Source organism: Gouania willdenowi, chromosome 10 (genome assembly GCF_900634775.1).
Source record: "Gouania willdenowi chromosome 10, fGouWil2.1, whole genome shotgun sequence".
In the NCBI taxonomy this organism is placed as follows: domain Eukaryota; kingdom Metazoa; phylum Chordata; class Actinopteri; order Blenniiformes; family Gobiesocidae; genus Gouania; species Gouania willdenowi.
In genome coordinates this window covers 9,749,956-9,777,488 of record NC_041053.1, presented here as the reverse complement: position 1 = coordinate 9,777,488, position 27,533 = coordinate 9,749,956, and the positions used below count along the sequence as shown (strand labels likewise).

Here is a 27,533-nt window from a genome sequence, read left to right as displayed (position 1 = left end):
ACTTGTTGGGATACTATAAACCACTCCTTTATGGATATTTCCAGCCCACATTTTAGCTTCTACTGACTTTCCTCCTATCTTTTCCACTTTTCTTGCTCTGACAAACTGATTCGCTCTTTACACGCAACTAGCAACGAGCAATTGTGCACTATTTTAGCTGTTTTTACTTCTCCTATTAATTTATTTATAAAAGATTTTGTCGACAAAATCGGGTTACAGTCTGTGAAACCACCCTCGTGTATCAGCTTGAAAAATGATTTAAAGAGTAACTAAACCCCTGCTTTCTCCTGACCTGCCACTAGGAGAGAAATTCTAGAAATGCCTTGATTATGGGCGTTACTACTATAGCAGTAAGACACGCCCACTCTGTCAGCTCAGCGTTGTGTGCAAAGACAGTAATATACACAATGAGGTGTCTGTACACACACACATAGTGAGTTCATAAGCTGACATTTGTCACGACAACCACAAGAACCCATAAGTGAAGCTCACACACAGCCTTACAGACACCACTCAGGGGCTTCACGCACACAGCAATAAGACGTACACACACGTCCGCGCACACGCAGAGACAGAGGGGAATACACACATAGCATAAATGTGTCTGTAAATACACATAGCTTGATGAACCCTCTGATTCTCTTTATAGATGCTCAGAGTAAAAAATATCACCGCTACAGCACCTGTTTCACACAGAACACAGTGGAATTCCACAGTTAGGCTGTCAATCAATGCTCACTGAGGGCTGTGATTGGAGGGAACCATCCTCCCTCCTCTCAGCTTTTATATGAGGGGCGGGGCTAGCAGTGAAAGTTGATGAAACAAGGGAATCTAAAGAATAATTTTCAGCAAATGGCAAATTTCCATTGTAATAGCCGCCTTTCAACCCTTAGAGGCCAGTATATCTGACATTTTACAACTAAATACGTAAAATTAACTCATTCACTGCCATTGAAGTGAATATACATAATTTCAAATTCAAACACTCGCTGCCATTGACGCATTTATACGTCAAATACATTTTTTCACGGGGGTTGCTAGGAGACAGTGTGACAAAGCTTTTCTATGAATATCAGCCTTGTGATATAGTGACCAACTGGTGCCATGTTGGTGGCAGCAGTGTACCTTTGGATGAGAGATTAGCCACAAAGGGCAGAGGTGAGAGGGAGAGGAAAAGAGTTGACGAGGGAGAAAATCGCACTACGACAGAAGATGATGAAGATCACAGCAGCTTACACAAAGCATGTGTGGACCTAAGTGGACTATTGAGAGTGTCGCGATCGTGAAAGAAAACAATCAACAACTCGGCATGTCGGGGAGCAGGAGGAAGTTGGGTATGTGAGACTGAGGGTGGGAGACTTGGAGGAAGGCCAAAACACGGTAAGAAAACATACAACTCTGACCCAGATAGCAAATAATAATAATTTTGCCATCAAAATCCCGGTCTCAGTGTTGTTTTTGTTGTTTTATAGAAGGAGACCAATGTTGAAGTGTCACTAAAGCAAAAAATAAAACAAATTATATATATATATATATATATATATATATATGTATTATTTTTTTTCAAAGTCACTGAGGTTTTTTCAGAAAAAGCTTTTTTCTCAGCTTTTTTTCAGAAACTGGCATTTTGTATGAAACCTATATTCAACTGCTGATTACGAAACAAGCTAGAAACTCAATTATTTTTGCTGATGAAAGTAGAGAGTTTATTCTTCCATACACAGAGTTTACTAGGGCAGGGGGAGCATTGACCCCCCCCCTCCGTGGTCAAAAGTTTGACCACATTCATTCAAAAAAACATAATTCTTAATATAATGTACATAATATACAATTTTTTTTGCTTTTGACAGGCACGGTGCCAGGATTTTTTCTCTACCGATGCTAAGGGGGTGCGGGATTTATATGTGTGGGTGCTGAGAATTTTTTTTTCTTCGATACTATTACTTTTATAAGGAGGTTCTTATTTTTTTCTTCACTAAAGAAGCTATGCAACACAGCATAGTTGATATAAATGTTGTTTTAACTGAATTTGGTCAAAGTTGGCTGCATTTATTAAAGGGTGATCTGGGGTGCTCTGGGGGGCTCGGCCGTTGGCCTGGGGGCCGATGGGGTGACTTGCTGCGTTCCCCTTGGTGCCCCATGCGGTTGGGGATGTGGCCGTCATACTTGGGCAGGCTGCTCCCGGTGCTGCTTCTGTTCCGGTTCCTCCTGGGGTTCGATCCCTGCTGGCTCTGGGTCCACCTGCGGGGGCTCGCTGACTGCCTGTTTGACGCGGCTCTGGTGTATGTGGGGGCGGTGGCTGCCTCTCGACTTGGGATCTTGGGGGCGTCTGGGGGGCTGCACGGTCGTGGGCAGGTGGCCTGGGGCTCCTTGGCCCCCACTTTTTCTGCTGGCCTGGATGGTTTTTGGGCCCGGGGTGGCACCTGGGTTCGCAGGTGGGATAAACTCGTACTGGGCTTAACCTCAAACACGTTGATCCCAAATACCAGTTTTAGGTAAAACCACTCACTCCTTCCCTCTGTTCACGGCCACCACCTCTATACTTAAGCTCCACACTGGCCACCAGACTGGCTTAATGGGTTTCACAACGCAATAAGCACAATATGCACCACTATAACATCACATCTCACTCTCACTATAAAGCAGTTAACTCTTCCCCAGCCTTTCCATTTCCTACCCTGACTCCCTCTTCCCGTATAATAGAATTAACTTAACCGCTAGCGCGGACGTTGGCTCGTTCGTAAATGGTCGCATTTACAGTCCTTGGAGTCACTGTTAGATTTCATATAAACGGGAAGAGATTCAAATTCTGATAACTGGTTATGATTTACAGTCTGTACAAACAGGACTGAATCATAACATAACCTATCCACTAGAGCGGACATGGGCTTGTCTGTGAACGGTCACTGTTAGTTTACCAATAAATGGGAAGAGATTTGTCACCTTTACAATAAGTGTTGACTAGGCCACTGGGAGTAAGGCCCAAGGCCGGCTAACTTGATAATACGTATCCTGTTTTTCTGCAGCCAGTGCCTTTTCCGTGCTGTTCTCTCTCTTCTTTGTTTCAGGTGTCGTGAAGCTGATGATGGCATTTCCTGATCTGTGGTTCACGGCTCAACTAGTCTGAGACACTCTGATGTTCTATCTCTTGATCCTGTTGTGTTAGTCCTTCTGTTCACTAACCCAACCAGTCGAGGCAGATGGCTGCCACCTCTGTTCTAACGGAGATTTCTTCCTGTTAAAAGAGAGTTGTTTCTTTCCACTGTCACTAAATGCTTGTTCATGTGGATCTTGTTGGGTTTTTTCTTTCTTATCAAGAATTTTATATTTTGATAAGCGCATTGAGATGACTTTGTTGTAAATTGTGCAATACAAATAAAGTTGAATTGAATTGAATTGGTGTGACACTGACCCTAGCGGTCAATGTAAGGTAGTGCAGCAGAAAGAACGAAGGCAGGAAGCGATTTTATCATAAATTTACAAGATTAAACAACGCGTTAACAAATTTTTGTAGTCGATATAATCAATTATGTCGACTAATCATTGCAGCCTTGGATTCAACCATCATGGCTGAGATGACCTTTAACATGTAACATCCCAAGAGAAAATTAGAGTAGTCAGGCATTCCTCCAATAACTGGTCCAGGGGGTGACTTAGAATGTCTGGGCAAGTTTGAAGCAAACATTGCATATAAACACAAACCATACGTATTCCCAGTGTATGTGATCCGCAGCAGAACAACTAACAACTAACCAGGCCGTGAGGCAGCTTGTGAAATATGACTAGTGAAACAAATTGAAGACGTCCACAATGGATTTGGAGAGCATGGCACTCAAGACAGACCCTGTAAAAATCAGACTAAATGATGGTGCTGTGCTTTATCCAGTGCACACAGCACGCAGAGTCCCACTGCCTCTTATGAAAAAGGTGAGGTGGAATTGCTGCGCATGGAAAAGAATGAAATTGTGGAAAAAGTGATAGAGCCCACTGACTGGTGTGCACCCATTGTGCCCATTCCTGGAAAAAATGGCAAAGTGCACAAATGTGTGGATCTGAAAAAGTTAAATGAGGCTGTAAAGGGATATATATATATATATATATATATATATATATATATATATATATATATATATATATATATATATGTGTGTGTGTGTGTGTGTGTGTGTGTGTGTGTGTGTGTTATTTCAACAGAAGAATAAATCTCTGCAAAACTGAATGGCTCCACCATGCTTACATCACCGAAAGCAGAAAATTAACAACTTTTATAACACCTTTTAGAAGATATGCCTTCAATCATCTTCCATTCTGCATCAGCAGTGCTCCAGAAATCATTCAGCACAAAATGGCTGAAACTGTGGAGGGCCTCGAAGGAGTTTCTGTCTACATGGATGAAATCCTCTGCTATAGGGAAACCACAGTGCAACATGATTAGTGCCTGAGCAGGGTCTCGGAGAGGATAGAGTCAGCAGGTCTAAAGCTGAACAAAGAAAAGTGCATTTTCAGACAAAACCAGCTTCACTTCTTGGGACAAGAGATTGACAAAACTTTCTAATTTATTTTATTTTTGATCACTCTGTAGAGTGTATAAATAAAGGTGTATTTATATAATAAACATTTTATATAAGTGCATGTATTTTTACATTAGTAATTCCTGTTGTGCATAATTTTACATTATTGTTGGTAATAAATGAATTTAAGCGATTGTTTTGCATGATGTGCGAGCACCAAAGTCAATCAGAGTCCTTGTTGTCAATGACGTCAGGCCGTCGACGTGGAAACCGGTCTTTTCACCCATTTCAGCATAGAGGAGAAAATCATTGTGGCGTGTGACCACCCGGGGCTTTATAACACGGCCAGTTTGGTCATCCGCAGGTACCGCTGGAAGCGATCATCATCCGCCGCAGCTCCTGAAGCAAAAACTCAACGAGTTGGATACATTGTTGTTTAACCTGGTGAATCCAGGAACGCCTGCGTCAAGTGTTTTGAATATTGTCTGTTGCACTTTTTGATCATGTAAAGCACATTGAGTTGCCTTACGTATAAAATGCATTATACAATAAATTTGCCTTGTCTTGACAACCTGTGAGAACTGGTCACAAAAACATAAATATAAGGCATATTATTTCATTTTGTCCTTCTTTTAAACATTAAATATACATTAGATATACAAATTAAAGACAAATTAATGAATACAACAAAACAAAAGTACACAAACCTCATGAGCTCACATCCATGAGGGGCTAAAATGTCTTCTGTAGCTTTAGTTTACCACCTTCTTTCTTCTTATTACTTGTCTCTTCATTTTCATCTGATATTTTCTTACAGAGTATTCAGCCTAGTGAACGTGCTTCTCTAACATTACTGCCACTATTAAATAATAACCACTAGATGGCATGAAAGTCAAAAGAAAGGACAGTAACTGAATAGGACATAAGATTGGCTGTAACAATTATACTTCCTGCTGTTATCATGCACTAAGTATTGTGGCTTCTTTTATAAAAAGCAGGAGTTACCCAAACCTGTACAATGATGAAAAGCAAGTCCTTTTTCTGTATGTTTGAAATATCATATGCTGAACAAAGAAACCTCACAATTCTAAGAGAAGAAAAGGAATTATTGTTTAATCATGTTAAGTTAATTCGGTATAAGCATCACATAAAATGTGGTGACATCTTACCCTTAAAGGTACAGTCTGCAACTCTTATAAAAGGGACTTTTTGTCATATTTGCTAAAGCTGTCACTATGTAAGGACAGCTTTACATCAAACTAGTAATTTGTGTTAAAAAAAAAAAAACAGGCTCATTGAGTCCCCCCTGCTGCTCCTGCAGCCTTTGGCAGATTGAGGTGTGTGCACATTGAGAGAGAGAAGCACTGCAGTAATATGCTGATATTTATTTTACTGTGATGTTTCTGTCGTACTAACGTTGGCTTGTTAGCTCCTCTGAGGAAGGGTCTTTGGAAAGTTTGGAGGCAGGGCAAGAGAGCAGTGGGGAGGGAGGATGAGAGAGGGTTCAGATGACTGGATTGAGGGTCTATACCAGACATGGGCTCAACTTTTTTTTTTAATGTGTCAACTGCATTAACAGTAAACAGTTAGTTTGGCAAGAACAGCTCACTGAACATAAACTACATTGTGGATAAGGAGCCACTTGCACATTACTCCAGTTTTAAAGTCTTTACACTGGCTCCCAGTCATCCTCAGGATAAGACTTTAAAGTTCTGCTGCTGGTGTATAAATCTGCGAATGGGTTTGGTCCCGAATACATCAGTGACATGTTAGTCAGGTATGAAACCAGCAGGTCTCTCAGATCCATGGACTCAGGTCAGATAGTGGAGCTCAGAGCTCACAGTAAACATGGTGATGCTGCGTTTCGTTGTTATGCTGCAAAAAAGTGGATCAAACTGCCAGCAGAGCTGAAGTCAGCTTCACATGTGAACATTTTTAAATCAAAGTTAAAGGCACTGTTTTTCTCTACTGCGTATGACTGAGGGAGATTTTTGGTCATGTTGTTGATGTAATGTGGTTGTTGCTGATTTTAATGTTCTTACTGGTTTTTAAGCTGTTGAATGTTTTCTGTTGCACTTTTTGATCACGCAAAGCATTTGTTGTCATTCAACATAAACAATTGGTTCTCCACGTTGCTTCTCCTCTACCATATCATCTCATCTTGAATGATTCCAGTTTATACTTTGGAGCCATCTTCTTGATGTACCCCTGGAATTTTTTTATTTATTTATTCAGTTTATTTCCGACATGGTTGCATTCACAGAAATTTTGTTATGCCTTTTTTTTTTTTTTTTTTTGTTTTGTACATGCCGAAAAAGGAGACGAGAGAAGCAGTTTGCTTATCCAAGTCCTGTCCCGTTTCGAACACAGAAAATTTACACAAAGCTTGTCTCTCTGGTCAAACAGTCTTAGGTTGTTCTGAACACAATTTCTGTGGGATCCCAGGGTGCTTATAGCTGTCTTGACATCTCCAGACGTCCGCTTTGAGTCTGCGTGCACCTTCATGAGTTGCTACTCGACGTCATTCTTCCTTTTAGTCACAGTCATTCACAGAGCCTCTGTGCAACACTCTGCTTAAAGCTGTGACAGAGATGTCATTGTTACTGAATCCATACACCATAACAATAAGTGGACATTGCAACTGTACAGAGGCAATTAAACTACCGCTTACAATATTTATACACCATGCAACCAAAAATTAGCATTGGGCTATTTGCTGACTCCCTCTCTGCTCTTTTTGGAGCAAAGCCCCAGGAGTTTGCTCTAAAACTCCTTGGGCAAACAATTCAAGTTTGCACAGCTTGAATTGTGCAAACTTCAGACAGACTCGTTTTTTAAGGAAGACACATGAATATAATTTTGGAAAGTTTTACTTGAATCATGCCTCCCACTCATTGTGGACCTTTCACTCTCTGTGAACAGCATGTTAGGAAGCATTTGCATCTGTGAGAAAAATGAAGCACATCTATCTATAAAAGCAATGAATCTCTGTCTGTCTGTGTGTCTGTGGCTAAAATATCTCTGGCGTTCAGGGACAGACAGCTCTTACTTGCTACATAGCTGCAGCTTGGTTAAAAGCTGTGCAACGTCGCATTTGTTTGAACTGCAATGCAACAGTTAATGAATAATTTCATAAAATTAGTGATTATGAGTCGGAAAAGTGTGTGCGCATTGCTGCAGAACCAGAGCAGCAGGTTCTCCTCCTTTCCACACACAAACACAGCCAGACTCTCTCCTTACCTCTTACCGCTTACCGCTTACCGCTTACCGCTTACCGCTCTCAACGCGTAAAAGTTGGAAGCCGTCCATTTCCACAACTGAGTCCGTTGTTAGCGCTGTGAGCCAGGAATCTGTAAACATCCCCATCGTTTCCTCCTCAGTTGACAAGCAATGTCAAGTCTTGCTGCATAGGCTGGTGTAGCATTAGCACGGAGTGCTAACAGCTGATGTGTGTAAACAATGGGTCCGTGGCTCCAAGCAGTGACTCCCAACACGATCGGCAGCAGAAAAAGTAGTGCAGTTTGGGCGTCCAGTAGTGCAGTCTGCATTTACATATTAAATAATAATAAATTAAATAAAGTATAATATATATTCTATATTAAACCACATTGTTTGTTAGATAATTGGAGAGGGAGGAGCTCACATTCTAGGAGGCATGTATTATGTCTGGGACGTCTGTCGTGACTTCCCCAAGTGATGATGTGGATGATGAAAAAAGGTGTAATGTAGAAAAAAGGTCATTGATGAAACTGGCTCGCATAATAATACAAAGTTTATTAAAACAAGCAGAATCAAAAACCAGGGCTGAGACAGAATCCCTGGGAGAACAAAGGAGGTCAAATCATGTTCTCAGGCCAAAAACAGGAGAAAGGCAGAATTCCTATGAGAGCACTGGTGGCCACATTGTACTCTGAAGAAATCCAGCTTGGTGATCACATATATAGGCTGACAAGAAATTTGAAACCAACAAGTGAAGTCTAAGGCTTTAGCCTTAGGATAAAGAAAGAAAGCCACAAATGAAGAACTCCCCTGTTTTTGATATACAGCTGTCAACGGAAGAGCCTGGGGAGGAGCAACTTTCAAGGTTCACAAGTCAATTTACATTCTAACAGCAGGGCTGGCTGAGTTTGATTATGAAAGCATGCGTCCAAACACCATGACAAAGCAATACTCACCTGCCATTGTGGGCAAAATCCAACTTGCCCATTTGGAGCTGACTTTGTTTTTACAAAATGTGGAATAACAAGAAAGGGAGGAAACAGAACTTTTTCAACTTTGTCCCTCTGAATGAGGCTCAAGGGATTTATATCACTGTAGCAAAACCATTATAAAGTGATTTTTCCATCATACCTCCCCTTTAATGCACTTAGGTTTTTTTTTTTTTTTTTTTCAACGCATGTTTTGTTTTATTTGAAGGTCTAATATAAATGAAAAACTTTGTTGTGCTTTTTTCAAAAAACAAAGGCTACTGGAATATTTTAAAAAATGTCATAATATTTAATAAACATTTACTTTCTTTAAAATATTATTGTATGTATACTGAGTATGTACACCTCTTTGTACATCCAAACTTCAAACACATACTCATTTGGCCATAACTGACAACTCTACTTAAACTCCCACTTAAATACATACTTCTGATGGGCACTGTTCGAGTTAAAATCAAAAAAGAAACAGTCTGATGAAACTGTTTCAGCTCATGCACATTGTATGTACAACTCTATTGTAAAGCAGCAAGAAAGACCACGTGTGATTATGTGTATACTGAAATACAGAAATGTACAGGTCCGTGGTTGAGAGTTGACAGTATAATCATTTTGTACAAAATATGTACTTTTTTTTTTTTTACTGGTCTTTAGTTAACTTGTGTTTGAGTTAAATATTTTATTTGAGGTGCGTTAAAACTGTTTAATTATAAAGAAAAGCTTCAATGCCATGCAATTTAAAAATGCATGCATTTTAACATGCTGCAATACTATTTATATATTTATATTTAACGTCTTGAAACTGTCTTGACTTGCTACAAACTTTTAAAATTGAACTTTGACTTGTTTTATTGCAACATAGAAATCATTAATACGTGTTTTAAATATATATTTTATAAAAGGAAATGGTCACGATGTGCTGAAGTGATTGGACATGGACAACCCTGTAGTACAAACCCCTATTATTGTGGCGGTGTGAAAACCGGTTGATCTGCTGTAACAGGCAGTGCTTCTGGTGCTTCCACTCATTTTATCATCAGTGATCGACACGATGAGTGTGAACGTCCCAGGGCTGGTGGTGATGATAGGCTTCTACCTGATGGTGCTGGGCATCGGTGTGTGGGCCTCCATGAAGTCCAAGCGGATGCAGAGGAACGGCCAGACCGACCAGACGGAGGTGATTCTGCTGGGGAACCGGAGGATCAGCCTGGTGGTGGGAGTCTTTACCATGACCGGTGAGCAACTGCAAACACTTGTTTATATATATGTGTGTCTGTTCTCAGAGAAACTACATCTGTTTAAAATGCACTTTGCACTTTTTAGATCAGTTGTTCTTAAATGGGGTACGAGAGAGAGAGAGAGAGAGAGAGAGAGAGAGAGAGAGAGAGAGAGAGAGAGAGAGAGAGAGAGAGAGAGAGAGAGAGCGAGAGAGACAGACAGAGAGAGAGAGAGAGAGATACAAGAGATAGAGAGATCCAGCTATATATATAGAGCGGAGATACGATAGAGAGAAGAGAGACAGAGAGAGAGAGAGAGAGATAGATACAGAGAGAGAGAGAGAGAGAGAGACAGAGAGAGAGATACAGAGAGAGAGAGAGCGAGAGAGACAGACAGAGAGAGAGAGAGAGAGAGAGAGAGAGAGAGAGAGAGAGAGAGAGAGAGACAGAGAGAGAGAGAGAGACAGAGAGAGAGAGAGAGAGAGAGAGCTTATTTTATTATTTTATTTTAATCTTGTTTTGCACAAATGTAACTATTTTAAAACATTTAATGTTTTGAAAATAAACCCTTTCCCCCATTATTCTGTTATTGTTTTACACAAGACAAATGTTTTTTATTTTTATTTTTAATATGTATTATTTTTGGATGTACATTGTTTTATATCACACTTGCTCTGGAAATGCAAACTTGTTTATGAAGCTGTTTTGAATTAAATTGAATTGAATTGAGAGGAAAGTTCACAACTAAAGTGTCAGTCTTGGTCCCACACTGAGTGTGAGACGACCAAAAAAAGATAAAAACTATAGAAATAAATCTTAAATTAGTGTTTTTCAGCCTTGGTTTTGTTTTTGTTTTTTAATTCAAATTAATACAACATGCAATCTTAAACAACTGTATTTATGTACTTTACCTTTGTAATCCATCATTATGCTCTATAGTTGTTTTTAAATAGTTTTCTAAGCAAAATGTTGCAGTCGGACAAAGGCTGGGGATGTGGTTGTCGTCCTTAGGGGTGCTGCTGCCGGTGTCTATTCCGGGTCATTCTGGCCTGGGGTCCGGTCCCTGCTGGCTCTGGGCCCATGGGCCCAATTTTTGTTGCCTTTCAAAATAAAAGTGATTGCACCAGAAATGATGTAAATTTTTTTTTACCTATGTGGATATAATTAATTTCTTAGGGATTTTTTGTATGTGTATATAGTTACTATAATTTATGTGACTGCAGACCTCCACGGAACTCGACTGAGACTTTCAAAGTAAAATTGAATGCAGGGACACTTCTAATGTGAATATACTTTATTTCCATCCTTCCATTCATTTTCAGACCCACTTGTTCCTGTTGTCAGGGTTGCGGGGTAGACTTTATTTCTTGAGGATTTGTTTCATGTGTATAATGATTTCTGTGTCTAACCGCGAAGTTCGGAAGCCTTTCAAAATAAAAGTGAGCGTACAAATAACACGACATGAACAGTTTTAAGGCCCCACAAATCTTGTAATAAAAACACCTGAAAACGACATGTTAAAAAAAAATGTTCAGACAGGCTTATGGATTATTATATATATGGCTTTTTTGTTTTTTTATGTACAGATGCCATTGTTTTTCACCTCATGCCATAAAACACTTTTGGACCTTTGTCTGTGAAATGCACTCTATAAATAAAGTTAATATGTGACAGTATATTGCTTCTACACTGTGACCGATTACTGTTCTTTTCTTTACCATATCATTGGATTCATTTTCATAATGATTGACTTTTTTGTATAGGCACACCTTGTGTGTGTTTGCAATTGTTTTACTTACACCTCTTCATACTTCTATGTATTAATTGCTTCTTATTGCTTGTACTAATTTCATACCTTATGTTGGCAGACCGCCTGTATTTGCCTCAGATTACTGAGTACCTAGTTACCAGATAGCCAATAACCTCTGTTACAAGAAAAAAGAACAAAAACTTTCAATAATGACTTTTTATTTTTCCACCACATTGCATTGGGTGTGATTTTCCATCAGCCATTCTGCTGCTCTTTTGGAGTCCTCATGTCTCAGCTCACTGTTTGTAATTTGAAGAACATTAAATTTCTTCTCACAAAAATTTGAGAACATGGAACTGGAGATCATGTCTACCTCTTCTTCAGTTGTCTCCGCCTCCAGCACAACGTAAAAAGCAGTTTTCTGCTGTTTGCACTCCTTGTCTTGTGTTTCCTAAACACATTTAATTTTAAATTAAATACAATCCAGGTCACAAAGTCAAATTCTCAAGTCATGTCCTGGGAGGGGGAGCTAAAAATTAAATTGGTATAGGATTTACAAGTACAAAAAAAGTGGCTTGTCAACATCTAAAAGTCAATCAAATCATAAAATCCAACCTTGCGAGTTCAAAATTTTCAATGAGCATGCCACCATCTTAGTATATTTAAAGGACATAATGCAATAGATCTGACTATTTATCTTTTTTTACCATGAGCATGAAGATGCCACAGTCATGCCCATAGATTTGTCTTTGAAATGACAGATAAACGGATTGTAAAACATAACCTTACCGTCTTCGCTTTGCTCTTGGCGGAGGAACTTATAGTAAATATCTACTTACATTTTTTAATAATTTAATTCGTGCATTTTAAAAGGATAACTCTGGTGGAGCGCAGTCCCGCGTGTTTTTAATGTCCTGCTCCAACATACTGGAATTCAATTATTCTGTAGACATGCAAAATCATTTCTGTGAGAAATGTATAGTATAGTAAATTTCTGTGAGAAATTATTTGCTCAAATCAGGCGTGCAGCCATCCAGCTGCGCCCATTCCAGCTACACCTGTCTTTACAAAAACACAGGCTTCCAGATTGACCGTTAAACATGTGTAGGATTAGTTGCTCTTAAAACGTTTAAGTACTCTACAATCAGATTGTCACAATGTCAATAAACCTTTTCATTGACTAGAATAAATGACCACTCAGAAGATAGTTATAAATGTGTTTATAATGTAGGCCTATTTAATTTCAATAACCCTTTGGAAGTTTCCTGGAAGAAAGGTGGTGAACAACCCTGAAACCTGAATGAATGAATAAATGAACCACAGACAAATTAACAAAAAAAGATATTTACTATACATTAATGATTTGGAAAAGTGGGAGAGATATATTTGAATTCATGTTTTGTAAAAATACATTTAAAGAGAAAAGTACATACATAATTAGATGCATATCTCTGGCCTTTATTAGTTGGAATATACACTTATCTTGGAGATTATGATAATGTAAAAAATATACCGAAGGACTGAATAGAAGTGTTCCTTTAAGCCCATGGGTTCTCAAATAGTTTTTGTTTTTTTTATTGATACAAACATAAATATGATAACTTCTACAATAGCATACAACGGCTGTATCGTGGGGTTATACATTATGCAGTTTAGGTCGCCAGTGGCAACATTAAACAGCAAACAGAAAAAAAATAAAAACAATGTGAGGGGCTAAGATCAAAAGGAAGAATAGTGTGTGCATGCATAGTCTTTTACATGACAGACATGTTGACATAACCAAGTAAGGACAAAAATAAAGACAAAATCAAAAAATGCAAACAGTCGTGGAAAACTGTACAGAGCAGAGATTTGTGCAGGTGAAAACCAAGTCAAGTTTCATCCTTATTTTATTTCCTCTTTACAGGCCACATACTGTTTTATTTCAAGAAAAATGCAAGACATTGAAAGTGTAACAGAATCAGAATTAACTTTTTTGGCCATGTAATGTATGTTATACACATGAGGAATTTGACTTGGTGAACTGTGCACTCTCTGACAATGTAAACATTAAATAATAATCAACTAGAAATATATAAACATAAATATAAACAGTAGTTAGACTAATATGTGCAAAACTAAATAAAATAATATAACAAGATAACATTAACAAGATAAGATAATAATAATAATAGCATAATGGTGCAGTAGTGCAGGTGAACATTTAAATTAAAAAAATATACGTTTATGTACATGAACATTCAAGTTTGTTCCAGGGTTGTTACATGTTTAGTTCCAGGGTTGTTACATTTTTTTTTTATTTTATTTTCTCTCTTGTCTGCACATGCTGTCAAAGGTCAACACTACAAGAAGTGCAATCATTATGAGTTACAGAAATGCATGTTTTGTTATTGCAATAAAATAAATTGATTTATTTTATTGCTTAATTGTGACCATCACCAGCCCTCCCTAAGGAAGGGTGAGAAATCTTTTATTAGAGGGAGGATATAAAAAGGGAGAGCAGTGTTACACCTAAGTGGAGAGGGAGGGGGAGGGGAAAAGGGAGCAGGGAGGAGAGACTCAAGGTAGGAAATAGAAAGGGTGGGGAGAATAGATGTAGTTGTAGAATATATTGTGCTTATTATGTTGTGTAATCAAGACAGTATAGTGACAAGTGTGAAACTTAGTTATAATGGTGGTGGCTGTGGACAGGGGGAATGAGTGAGTGGTAGTACCTAAAGCAGGTATTTGGGATTAATGTGTCTGAAGTTAAGCCCAGTATGAGTTTTATCCCACATCCCAAGGCGTGCCAGTGCATCGTATACCAGTATATGTGCAAAAAACTGCTACCGCAAACCCAGGAACTGCCCCGGGCCCGCAGATGCAGCCAGGCCAGCAGAAAGAGTGGGGGCCAGGGAGCCCCAGGCTACCCCCCCACGGCTGAGCAACCCCCCAGACGCCCCCAAGATCCCAGGCTGAGAGGCAGCCACCGCCCCCCACACACACATCCGAGGAAGCCCCAAGCAGCCGAGCACCCAGCGCATCCCACCACCGACCCCAACCCCCAACCCCAAAACCCCCTGCCAGCATCCCGCCCCACCCACCCACACCCAAGCACTCAACCCCCGAGGGGAGGGGCCAGAGAGCCCCACGCCCGAGACCCCAGCAGTGGAGCCAAGGCCCACGCCCCCGCAGACGGCCAGAGCCGCGCCGGACGGGCAGCCAGCGGGCACTCACCGGCGGGCCCAGAGCCAGCAGGGATCAGACCCCAGGCCAGAAGGACCCGGAACGGAAGCAGCTCCAAGAGCAGCGCCCCCAGGGACAGCGACCACGCCCATAGTCGCCGAGGGCACCAAGGGGATGCTGCAGGTTGCCCCGCCAACCCCCAGGCACACCGACCAGGCACCCCAGAGCGCACCAGATCACCTTTCCTTGATGCCGCCCGCGCGATGAGCCCTCCCCCAAGGGCGAGTCCCCGGGCCAAACCCCCGTGGGGCGCACCCCCCCACCCCAGCCCAGGAACAGGCCACAACCCAGCAAGACCGCACAGCCCCAGGCGGTGCAAGAACAGCAGCCCAGGCCCCGCACCCCACCGGACAGGGCAAGCCACGGGGCAATGCCCCCCCTGGCGCAAGAGCGACCGGCGGCCGCCACCGCGGGAGCGAGGCACCCCAACGACACACAACCGATGTGGAGCAGCAGTCCCCCGCCAAAGGCGCAGAACCCACCCACCTGCCAGCCCGCAGATAGCAGGAGGGATTAGTAGGGCAGCCAGAGGTGGGAGTGCCGCCCCCGTGTCACTACTTAGTAGCACAGGCGGCGGCCCTCTCCACCCTCAGCCCCACCATCCAGCCCCCCAAGGGTTGGGTATGTGAGTGTGGTGCAACAAGTGGGTGAGTTAAACCAGCTGGGAGTGAGTGATGTGAAGTGCCCATGTAGGAGGCCTGTCTGGTAGGAGCCCGGCCAATCCGCATGGTGGGCCACCGGAGAGGGTAGATGGCGCAGACAGGCACGTGACACTGCGGGCCCCAGGGATGCGCCAAGCAGCACAACCGGAGACCCCCCGCGGCACCCCTCCGAACCATGCCGGCCGTACGGAGCACGGCGGTGCAAGGCGGTGGCCAAGCAGGAGAGAGGCCAGCCCCCACACCAGGGCCAGCGCAGGCCCGCACGACATCACGACATAGCCCCGGCTCCCCCGACGAGAGAGGATGCCACCAACCACCCAGGCAGGGCCACCCCGCCAGCCACCAACCGACAGGCAGGCGAACCTATGCACCCCCAGCCAAGCACCGCAACCCCACACCAACGTCGCCAGCAGAGCACCCCCCTCCCACGGAGGCCACCCCCAATCACCCACGCGCCGACATGAGATACCCCCGACGCCAGCACAGCCCGGAGGACCGCGGGCCCCAGCCACCAGCCCCACCCCGCCCAAGGCGGCTCGGCACCCCACTGAACCGCGGCCAGTCCCCGGGCAGACGGCTGGGGGGCAAGCCCCGAGACGCCGAACCCAAAGACCTACCCAGACACGGCACCCACAGGGCCCGGCGCCCCCAGCCAGCAGACCAACCACTCCCGACGAGTTGTTACATGTTTAGTTCCAGGGTTGTTACATGTTTAGTTCTAGAGTTATTTCACAGAAACAGTTCTGACACTCTTTGACTGTTTAGCGTTGATCAGAGTGACAACCTGGGGGAAGAAACTGTTCTTATGGCGGGTTGTTTTGGCGTACAGTGATCTGTAGCGTCTGCCGGAGGGAAGGAATTTGAACAGATTGTGTGCAGGGTGTGAGGGGTCTGCAGTGATGTTACCTGCCCATTTCCTGACCCGGGACAGGTATAGGTCTTGGATGGGGGGCAGTTCGACACCGATGATCTTTTCTGCAGTCCTGATTATTCGCTGTAGTCTGTGTCTGTCTAGTTTAGTTACAGATCCAAACCAGACAGTGATGGAGGTGCACAGAACAGACTGAATGATGGAGGTGTAGAACATGATCAGCAGCTCCTGGAGCAGGTGGAACTTCCTCAGCTGACGCAGGAAGTACATCCTCTGCTGTGCCTTTTTTCTGATTGTGTCTATGTTTGAGGTCCACTTCAGGTCCTGTGAGATTGTGGATCCCAGGAACCTGAAAGAGTCCATGGTAGCCACTTTGCTGTTCAGAATGGTTAGGGGGAAAATGGGGCAGTATTTCCCCTTAAGTTCACTATTCATCTCCACAGTCTTGAGCGGGTTCAGCTCCAGATGGTTCTGACTGCACCAGAGATCCAGCTGTTCTGTTTTAGACTTAAGTTTTAGTGGTAATATTAACCTGCAGAAACCCTGCATTGGAGTACCAAATATTATACTGAGAGACAACCACCTCAGTTCTGCCATCTGAGCGCCCTCTGCTGGCAGCAGTGGTTATTGGTCAGGGCAAGGTGGAATGTGGGGCTCACAGCTTTCATTCACAGAAGCTTGAAACTAATACATAGTGTTTTCACTGCTTTTTTATGCTTACAGAAATTAATAGTGGCAAAATATTTTTCAAATTCCTTTTGAAATGCTACGAAGCTAGGTTTTGAGTTTGTGTATTTTTCCTTATGAATATGACATTTTGCCAAAAGTATGAGAAGGTTAATGATAAAGGGTTCCTTCTGAGATATGTTTTCAGCTTGAAAACCAAAGATGACATATTTATAATAAAGAGTGAAAAAAGGATTGACATGAGCCAAGATAAGATTGATAATATTTTTCCAGAGCAGTTTGATGGCAGAACAAGTGGTGTGTATGTCTTTTTTAAATTTCACTGAGAATTTTTTTTACAGGATAGAATCTGTGTAATATTTAACATGAGATTTCTTTCACTTTATTTGTAAGACAATATTTTTGTGTAAGGACCCATGTATAGCCCCATTGAATGTAGGGTACAACTTTAGCCCAGTGTGAAAATTGCAGCTGGAGAAGAAGATAAGTTTTCCTGACACACTGACACATGAGCTATGAAATCTGAACATTTACACAACATAGCTTAACTATAAAGAATTCCACTATCAATAAAAAGCGGACTAATATCTAAGATTCCATTTCTACACCAGTTCCATTTCTACACCAGAGTATATACAGTAGACTTGATTTTGAATACAATACAGTATATTGTTTATTCCAAGTATAACTTTTATGTGGAGAACAGTTATGTTTGAAAATCAGTGTCCAATTACAAAACATGAATATTAAGCCACCTAATTGAGAGAAAATAAAATGTGGAATGAAGTTCTAAATTGAAGAAGGATTCAAGAGGTGTTGCCTAATCCAGTTTAGTTTATAAGTACTATTGAGAGATGCAAAACCTATTAAACTCAGGCCTCCTTTGTCATATGGGTTTAAAACCACAGTTTTTCTTTCATAATGAGTTTTGTTTTTCCATAAAAAAAAAAGTCAATACTTGATATGCTTTCTTACAAACTGAAGGCTCCACATCAAGAACCTGAGCAGCGTAGGTCAGACGAGATAAACCTTTGGACAGCAGAACTCTGCCTGTAAGAGACAGGTTCCTCTGCAACCAGCGATTTAAGACAGTCTGGGTTTTTTGATCATTGGGTTGAAATGTTCAGTACTTCTTGTAAGCAAGTCTTTTATTATAGTAATGCCCAGATATGTCACCAAGGTTTTAACTGGAATGCCACATATCAAGGTTTCAGAACAGTCTTTAACAGGTAATAACACACATTTATTAACATTTACCGTCAGACCTGAGGCCTTTGAAAATATCTGAATCAGGTTGAGTGCAGCAGGGACCTGAGAGCCGTCTTTCAGAAACAGAACAGTGTCAACTGCCAGCTGACTAATTTTTGTTTCATTATTGGCAATAGAGAGATCTTTAAGAATACTGTTTTTGAGTTGTAGATTCAGAAATTGTACAGCTATGAGAAAAATATACGGGGACAGAAGGCACCCTTGGCAGACCATAGTTTTTGATTGCTGAGAACATAAATCTATGTTCAAGTAAATTAAAGGCTTTATAAAAATCCTCAAAGAGGATCAGACTCTTGTCCTGCACAAGCTCACTGTAGTCAAGTATATGGAGAATGAATCTGATGTTGTTAGAGATATGCCTATTACGCATAAACCGTGACTGGCATTCATCAATAATTGTTGGTAAGACTATTTTAATTCAAGAAGCAAATATTGCAGCAAACATTTTATAATCATTATAGAGTAATGAAATTGGATGCCAGTTGTACAGTAATAAAGGGTCTTTTTTAGGCTTTGGTGTTAAGGTCATTAGGCCCTGAGTCATTGTGGTAGGCAGTGATCCTCTTTCAACTGACTCTTCAAACACAACTGCCGAGAACAACCATGGAGGGGTGACAGTCAATGGAACAGTTGAAGAAAATTGTTTCTGATCTAACATCATGAACTAGGCAGTTCTCCATCATTCCATCATTTAAACGGACCATACTCTTGTCCTCCAACAGCTGCTCCAGCACATTCCCATTAAAGTTATTACTGGTTCCTCCCCACAATGTACTGTTTGCAGCAGCTTATCCAGGTCCAACCTTTTACAAGTATTGTAATAATTAATCACTACAATTAGAAGTGTGCCGATCCGATATTGATATCGGTCTGATATCAGCCAGAAAACGAATATTGGATTTTATCGGACTGTATCTAAAATCACCAAGAGGGTCCAGCTGCAGAACCTCCATGCCCAGATCCTCCACGCTCAGCTCCGGAAGTGACATCAGGAAATTTAGAAAAAAATACAAAATAAAACCGATAGCATAGCCATGTTGGCTAGGCATTTCCGGAAGGTTTATCTGTGTTTTAATACTTTTGTTAACCAAAGGTTTCTCTGCGTTTTAATACCTTTGTTAACCGGATACCTTAAAACAGGGATAAATGTAGGATAAATTCAATGTTTAAAGATTCACAGCATTGTGAATACATTAAAACTTTAAGTGCAACACATAAAGGTAAAATATTTCATTAAGTCCGTTTTATGATAACTGTGTCACAGTTAGGTATAGTATCTTTACATATATACTGTATATATGTGTGTTTTTTTGTGATTAAAGTAATTCTTACAGTTCAGAGCTAATTGTTTTATGAAACAATATCAAAACGTTCAAGACGTGGTTTTACATTAGACAATTTGTGTTAATGTTTTACGTATGTTATTTTTTTAAAAAGTTGCAATTTTAAGGTTTTACTAGGATGGTGTCTCATGCTCATAATTTATGCACATCTGCATTAACATTACACTAGAAATAATGAACCATATGCAGAATCACACAGCGTGTTAATCACTGTATATTGTCTTTAAGTAAAAGCAAAGCTTGTAGCACAGATCTAGTAAAAGTAGACCTCAAGGAATATAGTTATTGCTAAATATATCATAAATCTAATATTAACATCAGTAAAATATACAAAAATGTACATTTTGTTACAGTTGTGAATAGGCATACTGTTATTAACCTATTAAGTATACAATGCCAGATACAAAAACTAAAACAAACCACTAAAACTTAAGCACTAACAGTAAATGTTACAAAAACCATCCTACAATTTTGTTCCAAAGAAGTATCAAACCAGCTGTGTTTAAGTTATAAGCAAGTATTATGGATAATAATTTTCTAACTAAAGACACAAATAAATGGTTGACAAACAGCAATATTTAGTAATGTTAAAAAAAGTACAAATTAAGTTATGTAAGACCAACATAAAACAATATTAATCAAATACTATGGGCTGTAAACATGATGAAACTTAAGGAAGACATCTGTTTTGTGTCTATTTAATTTAATTTAACTTTATTCATAAAAAGCCAACTAAAAGAAAAAGTGACATCATAGTGCTCAAAACAAAAAATAAAATTAAGAAAAAACAACAATTCCACATAAACAAGCATCAGCTACAGTGGAGAAAAAACTCCCCTTAAGAATAGAAGCTTTTATTGTCATTGTACACATGTACAACATTAAGGTGATCTTCAAGAATGACATAAAACACACACTTAAATAAAATACTGGAAAAGGAAAGACGTATAAATATATAATACTAAAAAACTACTCAGCAAACTATATACATTACCATACACACAATATAAAAATATAAAGTGACCAGTTAGGAGATAAATAAATTTGATGAGGATTATTGCATATGTAGTTTGAGTCATGGGAGGAAAAAGATTACTTTTTGTTCAGGGTTCTCATGGCCCAGGGATACAAACTGTTTGCCATTCTGGAGGTGGAGCTTTAATTGATCTGTATCTCCTTCTGAGGGAAGCAGGGTGGGAGGGGTCAGAGAGGATGGGTCTGATGGTGGCCCAGGAGAGCTCCTCCTGGATGTGAACACCCAGGAACCTGAAGGATGATACTTTCTCCACCAGGTCACCATTGATGATGAGAGGAGCGTAGTCTACCAGGTTCCTCTTGAAGGTGATGGTGTTGTGTTTCTTTTGGACATGTGTAGGGACATTTTTCAGAACAATAAGAGGATATTTGACCATTTTAGACTGTACTTTAGGTGAAAGAGTGGGGGGAACTGGTGCAGCTATTGAAGCAGGTTGGGAAGGAGAAGGAGTGACTAGGATAGGTTCAGTAGAGGTAGGTAGGCATTGGGCACGGCTGCACATATTGAGGTGTACTTCCATATGACCCACATCTCTGCACTGTAAAGTGCAACAGTAAATCACCATATCTAAAAATGGAAGCAAAATAAAATGATTACTACAGACAAAGAATAAAACAAGGACAAAAATAACTTGCATAACTAATAGGAGCAATTTTTTTTAAAATCAGCATTGATATCAGATGTGCATTTACACAATAGGCTGTCTGTGTGCATATGAATCTTACCTTTAAATGCTATTGCATTTTTCCCATGGGCATCAAAGTGTTTCTCCAATTTATATAACTTAAATGACTGTAGTTTTGGGCAAATGGGGCAGTGATACTGCTTGCAGCATGTTGTGCAGCAGCTCACCTCAGGTTTGACGTCTTTTTTGAAAATTGAAACATGCACCTGAAAAAAAAAACGTTCAAAACTTTAAGCATCAGTGAGTGAACTTGGTTCATTTGGAAAAAAGTTGCTTTAATTCTACAACAATAATTCTTCGGTTATTTCGTTTCAAAACCAGATATTTTCTGGTATAGATATAAAATCAACTGTACATTTTAAAAAAGACAAAAACAAATCTTAAACTTAAAACAAATCATAAACACATTGTTTTGTTTGAATTTTGTTTTTCCATTTTCCTGTTTTTGGTTTTAAAAAACAGAAAACAGAAAAACAATCCATTTTTTTAATTTATTTGGTTTTGAAACTAAATAACCAAAGAAAGAATGGTCCACGTATCCGTGTATCATATGATTTCTATCTAACAATCGACGCAAAACCTTCAAATCTACATTTAAAACGTGTATAGTTTTAATTTACATTATGACGAACCTCTGCTAAACCAGACAAACCATGCCATCCTTTTTTAATGGACACACAAATGCAATAATAACTCAAACGATATTTTTATATTTCCCAGCGTAAACTGTGAAACCGTTATTATAAAAACGCACTCGATTACGACTGTTATTACAATCTACTGGTATCAAAATTAACCCTTGCAACTAATTTCAATGGCATGACATTAAAATTACTCAATATCATAACTAATTTCAAAGCTAATTGAAAGCTTTAAAATTGTACCTATAAGAAAAAATAGTCCACGTTAGCTCGGCCTCATTTAAAAAAATGCTTTGTGCTAATGTCGTTATTGTATTTTACATTGACAGATCATCTGAAGAAACTAATAGTAATAGTCTGTAGCTGGACCCCTCTCATCTGAACACTGCGAACGTTGAGGATTAATAATTTTAGCGATAATTCAACATAAACAAAACTCTTTACCTACCATGTTCTGAGAAAGGCTGATCCGAGAAAAAAACACGTACCACTACTGTGTCGTCTAAACAATAGAAGACGGCAGTTGGCACCCAACATGTTGCATTACTGACACCTTCAGGAGAAAAGCTGCTGTGCAGGAGCCCATATATGGAGGGTGAGCTTCTGGAGCTGAGCATGGAGGACCTGGGCATGGAGGTTCTGCAGCTGGACCCCTCTCAAAATCACCGATAAAAATTTTCCGCTCCAGCACTTCTATCCATTGGTGACTGTGGTTCACACTCCAACAAAGTAACCTACTGTTGCTGACTATTGTTCCCTGAGTAAAATTTGATCAAGCCTTTTCTAACATTCCACACTACAAAATAAATAATAAAAGTATGTATGATTTGTGCTGATATCGCATCAGATCAATATTGGTATCGCCCGATACGAAAGGCTGCAATATTGGTATAATATTGAAAGTGAAAAAGTCGGGACATCCCTAACTACAACCTCACCTTCTCTTGCCCAGATTTCCACAGACACATACTCTTGATCCTTTCCCATGCCCAACTCCCTAAAAGGAACCTCCACCTCATAAACGTTGCACATCCCCCACCACCACCTTCAGTCCTGTCACATCTTATAGCAATATATCCTTGGATTACAAAATTCAACCTAGACTGAAGCCATTTTTCCTGAATACAAACCAACTCCGGTTTACTGGGCAAATCATCAGTGTATTTCTTTAGCTCCTGGCCATTAGCCAGACTCCTAGCATTCAATTGTAACAAAAAACTATTAAAGACTAAAATTAAGAAAACATTACTGTGGCTCAGGGTCGTCTTCTGATCGAGAGGTTGGGGGTTCGATCCCAGTACCTGACTATGTGTCGAAGTGTCCTTGGGCAAGACACTGAACCCTAAGTTGCTCCCAGTGGTCGACTAGCGCCTTGCATGGCAGTCCTGTCCCACTGGTGTGTGAATGTGAGAGTGATTGGGTGAATGAGCTGATATGTAAAGTGCTTTGAGACTGCTTCAGTGTGGTGATACAGCGCTATATAAAATCAAGTCCATTTACCATTTAACCATTTAAAAATATCATGCACATGGCCTCTCTGATCTGGTTTGATAATGCAGGTCTTTGATTACCTCCTAAGTAAGTCCACTCAGGCCCAGATTACATTCTGCAGCCTTGACAATTATTTTAATTCTTTGACTTTGATTTCACATCCATAGTTGAATTTATTGCAGCTGTTATGAAAATGACCAACTTCTTTAGATCTCCCTTCACCACACATCACATCACATAAGTGACTTTCTGATGATCTCTTACCTGCTGAATTTCTTTCTGCTTTTTTAACACCTCACACCCCCTATAAGCCACACTATGATCCCCGCCACAGTTTGCTCTTTACTGCATTCAGAATATTCATGATCCTCACCACACCGACCATATCTGCACTTCCTTTTACATACCTTTGTATCTCTGACACTTATAACACCTAACCGGCCCTGGCACATAATCCCGGACATTGTCGCTTAAAAAGCCCGCAGATACCTTCTTTGGCATCATTACTTCCTCAAAATCCAAAAGCACAGATTCACTATCCCTTCTCTCTTTATCTCGGGTCACTTGCAAACGCCTAGCCTCTTTTATCTTTCCCCCCCGTATGTTTTTCTTTAACTTCCTCCATTGACATTTCAGCAGGGACTTCCCTATATATTGTCCGGCAAATTTGCGGTTGACCTCATTTGGTGACATGAATTATGCTCTGTGCTGAATGATGATGTCCAGTCAGAGAATGATGATTTTATAAAAAAAAAAGGATTTATTATAAAACTAAATGAAAAGAAGTACAAAAAAAGAAGTGTCCCATCCTGTTGGGCGAAAGGAAGCAGGATGGTCAAAAAGCTCCGGCCAGAGGAAAAAAGCAAGACTGACTAAAAAGTTCTTCACACACACATTTCTACACAGTTTAACTGTTCTACCCCCACCTCGAGAGATAAGAAGGAGAAGGCAGGGAGGAGGTCAAGTCAGTTTGTTCTGATTATTCGGAGATGGCGTCACCCGGTATCTGTCCTTGATAGTGTGTGTGCATGTACTGTATATCTGCATGTGAGTTTGAGTTTGGCCTTCACTGTGGATACAACACAATCTAACATGACTCAGCTGTTCAAAAGTGTAAAGAGTAATGCATGACAAATTGTACATGTGAACACACTTTTGACGATATGATGATGAATATAATAATTGCCATAACAATATCAACAGAAAAAAGTTCATTTGTAGTTCTAAACATATTTACAGTGTTTTTTTTTTACTAACTTTTCATCTCTCCCACGAGGTCATTCTTCTCCTGCAGCGTCCATTACAATTACATGCAAATGGTCAATTATGCTAATTAGGCAATGATGTCTTTAAGCGACTTCTAGCGCATTTTTGACAGCCAATAGCTACTTTCCTTACTGAGGAGTTGGAAACACTGCTGCAGAGCAATACATGCTTTCAGGTCAGAGTCTGAAAAAATATCACAAAAGTCTCAAATAACACCGGGAAAAGTAGCTAGATTTGTAGCTAGTAGCTTTTGACAAAAACAGTCACCAAGAAGAAGTGAGAAGTCGCCAGATTTTGCGAAAAAGACGCCAAGTTGGCAACACTGTCCGTGTTCCTCCTTAGACGGGTTCTCAAATAGTGGATTGCACCCCCTGAGGGGGCATGATGTCACAATATATATATATATATATATATGTATATATATATATATATATATATATATATATATATATACTGTATATATTTAAGCTTTTGTTATATATTATTATTACTTTGTCACTGCTGTTCTAATATATGTAAAGTGTACATTTTATGTCTTTTTAATGAGTTTTAAAGAAGAATAATCACAAATTTTACCTTTTTCATTAAACGTTAATTTTATTTTTTTTTATCTATTTTAATGACATTTTGTCTAGCTGGAGGAAGACTGAAATGAAAACCACTTGCTATTTGCTAAATTAAGATGATTAGGCTTCTATTACAGTCTGTAGAAGTTTTGAAGTCTAAGCTAATCTGCTGTCCATTTTGTGTGCAGCTACATTTGTGGGAGGAGGCTTCATCGTTGGCCTCACAGAGGCCGTGTACACTCCAACAATGGGACTGACCTGGGCAGTGATGCCAGTAACAGCAGCACTTTCCTTTATTATTGGTAAGAGACTATCACAATTCCTTGCGGCAACAACGTTTAAAGGGACCCACTCATCCGAGCGTTCAGGGAAACTCACGAAGACTGATAACAGAGCACTCTGTCATTCAAGAAAAAGGGATCAGTGACATTTTTAGCTACATTATGTTTTATTCAACATACATTATTTACCTAGGAATGCTTTGTGTGGTTGTACACTTGTATGCCTACAACGTTATGTAGGCCAATATCTTGCATGAATGTAAAATCATACTTATTTTGGATTTTGGATTCAAACCTTGTGGTATTTGAGATTACATCAGCATTTAGAGGCACGGTGGATAGTGTTATGAATGCACTTTTAGTAGTCCATTTTTGGAAAAACACAGCAGAGCACAACTCTGAACATCTTCTCCGTGGCAGGCGCCATGTTTGTTTTGACACTAACTGGAGCAGGAGATACTGTACGGCTCTGATTGGTTCGGTTTCTTTCGAACCGAGGAAGTGAGCAGAAACGGCGGCATTACCATACCCACTTTCTTACAAAAAGTAAGGAAGTGGGTGTGGCTTATCACCAGGCTAAACAACACAAACCTTTGCCGCCATCGGACTACGTCACTAAGTGGAACTGCATCTGATTGTCAAAACAACGTGATGACCTTTCCCTAACTCTTTTAGGAAGTCTCCTAACTCTTTTCCTGAACCTTGTGATGTCATCCACGGGATCATCTTATCCAATAAAATATCTGTGTGTGTGTGTGTGTGTGTGTGTGTGTGTGTCTGTGTTTGTTTTTTGAGGTGGACTTTTCTTTGCTAAATCAATGCGAGACAAAAATTACGTGACCATGATGGATCCATTCCAGATCAAGTATGGAAACCTGCTGAGTGCTATTCTGTCTGTGGGCCTGCTTGTATCCGACATCATCTGGGTGACTGGGACGCTGATCGGCTTAGGTAAGTAACTCCCAGAGGTGTAAAGAGTACTGATATATCCTCAAGTAGAAGTACGGTTATTTGATTGAAATTGTACTCAACTACAAGTACGTCATACATAACATACTCAAGTACGAATAAAAAGTAGCTCAATTAAAAAGTATTTAAAGTAAAAGTTACTAGTTACTTTGACCGCCCACATTTATTTTTGGTAATAAATCTTGCAATGCTCCCTTACTGTACATACAGTAAACATCTTGTGTATAAACTTAAAAAGGAAGAGATCAAATCTTGCACAGTTGCAATTTAATTTATTTTCCACAAAGATATCTGTATCAAATAAAAGCTTTGTAAAAATGTACAATTCTTTTTTTAAATAAAATAACATTAATTAATTCTCAGGCTACATTTATGAACTATAAAACTGAGAAAATATCCGGCATTTAATGCTGTTTTGGCGTAGTGCATTATGTTTAATCTGTTTGGTCGTCTATGACGTGATGCATTTGATTGTTGTCTGGTCATTTCAGTTTTTGTAGTAACAAAAATACTTATGTACTCAGTAACGGTTGGATGAAGAAATGTGACAATTTACTTTTAAAAAAAAAAAAAAAACGTAATTAATAGGGATTTCCCGATACAACTTTTTCACTTCCGATACGATACTGATACTGCAGCCTTGGGTATTGGCCGATACCTATATCAATACAATACAATATCAGCACGAATCATACATACTTTTATTACTTATTTTGTAGTGTGGAATGTTAGAAAAGGCTTGATCAAGCGATGTTAGAGAACAACAGTCAGCAACAGCAGGTATGAGAAAAACTGACCCATTTATTATTAACCAATTGGTTACATACATTTTAACCTTCAACACAATATCTACAGTTC

The 27,533-nt window shown here is 40.1% G+C and overlaps 1 protein-coding gene across 1 annotated transcript in view; it reads left to right on the top strand.

Moving 5' to 3' along the window:
- Window positions 1–9,657: 9,657 nt before the first annotated feature.
- LOC114471128 (high-affinity choline transporter 1-like) overlaps window positions 9,658–27,533 on the top strand; it is a 31,045-nt gene continuing 13,169 nt past the window's right edge. The window contains exons 1-3 of the mRNA XM_028459727.1: window positions 9,658–9,951; window positions 25,614–25,727; window positions 26,502–26,657. Coding sequence (XP_028315528.1) covers window positions 9,768–9,951; window positions 25,614–25,727; window positions 26,502–26,657 — 454 coding nt within the window. The 5' untranslated portion in view covers window positions 9,658–9,767. The remainder of the gene's footprint in view (window positions 9,952–25,613; window positions 25,728–26,501; window positions 26,658–27,533) is intronic.